The 2,137-nt window shown below is 30.6% G+C and overlaps 1 protein-coding gene across 1 annotated transcript in view; it reads left to right on the top strand.

Moving 5' to 3' along the window:
* The window catches only part of LOC106476565 (eIF-2-alpha kinase activator GCN1-like), a gene marked incomplete at its 3' end in the record, with an annotated part of 13,548 nt that extends 12,337 nt beyond the window's left edge, over positions 1-1,211 (top strand). Inside the window, exon 9 of the mRNA XM_013937212.2 lies at positions 1,089-1,211. Coding sequence (XP_013792666.2) covers positions 1,089-1,211 — 123 coding nt within the window. The remainder of the gene's footprint in view (positions 1-1,088) is intronic.
* Between the last annotated feature and the right edge of the window lie 926 nt (positions 1,212-2,137).

The raw sequence follows: 2,137 nt of genomic DNA, 5'->3' as shown, positions 1-2,137 counted from the left end.
CTAGTATGACATATGTGACACATTTTCTCCATACATCCCCTCTTCTCTATTTTATCCACCACCCCTCCAGTAAGTATGAAATTAAATATAAATTTCTCACTATAAAATCGTCATTGCTCAGACAAACCATAATTTTTATAGCCTTCAATTTTGTTTAGTTACAGAGCTATCAAATAAAAAATCAGACCCCTCTTGCCCCACCAACCTGTCACATCCTCTCTTTCAGGATTTGTTAATAGTTCTCTCTTACGTTTAATTCTATATTATCTATAACCAATAGAAAGCCAAGGTTTTCATCTATCAAATGACATAATGTATAACATTGTTTTCTGAATAGAGAATTGTCAATTTTTAGTACAAGCTTCGTTCCTACGGGAAAGATAGTGACTAGCTTGGATGAATTTGTAACGGCTTTTGCCACATTGTTAGAAAGCCAGAAAAATTGTGGGTGTTAAAGAAAACTGTTTACTTTTTGCATGCGATTAGTCTATGTTCTTTGGTGCATTATTTGATTAAATAAAAATTATTTGGTGCATTACTACCATTAGTATGAAAAAAGTAGGGTTAAGTGTCATTGACAGCAAGAAAAACGAAATTCAGGTAAAAACTATATTTCTTGTTTTTCATGTGTATTCTTTATTTATTATTATAAAAGTAATTAAATTGTAAAAATATGGATCTTTTTAGGTTAGGTAAGGTTAGATTAGGTAAAATAAATAATAATTAGGTCACTTTATACTATCAAACTATGTTACCTACGTGCATGCCTCATGAAACATTTTCATTATTTTCCATGTTCCCCATGTTATAATTTGAAGTCATTCTAGAAAGAAAAAAGGGTTATAAGATTTATTTCATTTTGTTTTGTTTTTGGTGATTACGAGGTCAGTCAAATTGACCAATCTTGTATAGAGTTAGGGTAGAGTAAATAACATGAAATATAAAGTTTTACTGAAAAACAAAATTTTATAATTTGTTATGTACTTAAAAGAGGTGTAAGTTTCTCTATGTATAAAATAGTCCAGTAATGTAGAAGTTTCAAACTTTATTATCGTAGAATTTACTTTGGTTCATTCACTCGTCTTTAGGATGATCCTGATGTTGGAGAGTATACCTTAGATGGATTAAGACAAGTTATGTCAATCAAAAGCAAAGTGGTTCTTCCTTACCTGATTCCACAGGTATGTGCTTTCTTTTGTGTTGTTTGTCAGGTGTTATTTCAGTAAAAGTGTTGTTTTCTAGTGATAAACATAATAACATAATGTTATCTCACATTAGTTACACATGGGCAACATAGTCTTAATTACACTAGCAAACAGTAATACTGACTAGTATAGCATTAATTTCATGATGAGATAAGGTAAGTTATGGACTCCCACAGTCTACGAAGCACTGAGAGAATCCTGAAGATTGATTCTCTTCTCCAGCAGATTCAGTGCTGTTGGAGTCCGTAATCCCCAGTAGTACTGACTGGGAGATTGAAGTATATCAATAACATGGAAGCGAGAAATATTGTGTAGAGGGGATTATCTCGGAGAAACGGTCGTGTATTTATTCTCATTTGAACTACTAGTTTAACCTTTGTTGATAAACAGTAGATTAAATTATATTGTGCAAGTGGTTGTCATAAATGATACGAATAACTAAACAGTTTTGACAACTTGGAGACAACTCTCTTAAACGTCACTTGCCAGTTGTTAACTGAATTGTAAAAACTTTTGTCTCATCATATTATATGTACTAAGTAAAATTTTACCATGTCATTAACTCAAGAAAGTTAATGTAATGTTATCTATGTACACACCACTAACAGTTTATACAATTTATACACCAATAACAGTTGAATTTACTTGTTTATACTGTATCAATTTATACACCAATAATAGTTGAACTTACTTGTTTATACTGTATCAATTTATACACCAATAACAGTTGAACCTACTTGTTTATACTGTATCAATTTATACACCAATAATAGTTGAAATTACTTGTTTATACTGTATCAATTTATACACCACTAACAGTTGAAATTACTTGTTTATACTGTATCAATTTATACACCAATAACAGTTGAACCTACTTGTTTATACTGTATCAATTTATACACCAATAACAGTTGAACCTACTTGTTTATACT

Source organism: Limulus polyphemus, unplaced genomic scaffold (assembly GCF_000517525.1).
Source record: "Limulus polyphemus unplaced genomic scaffold, Limulus_polyphemus-2.1.2 Scaffold10902, whole genome shotgun sequence".
In the NCBI taxonomy this organism is placed as follows: Eukaryota; Metazoa; Arthropoda; class Merostomata; order Xiphosura; family Limulidae; genus Limulus; species Limulus polyphemus.
The sequence above is the reverse complement of the archived record's forward strand: the minus strand, read 5'-3'. Positions and strand labels throughout refer to the sequence as shown.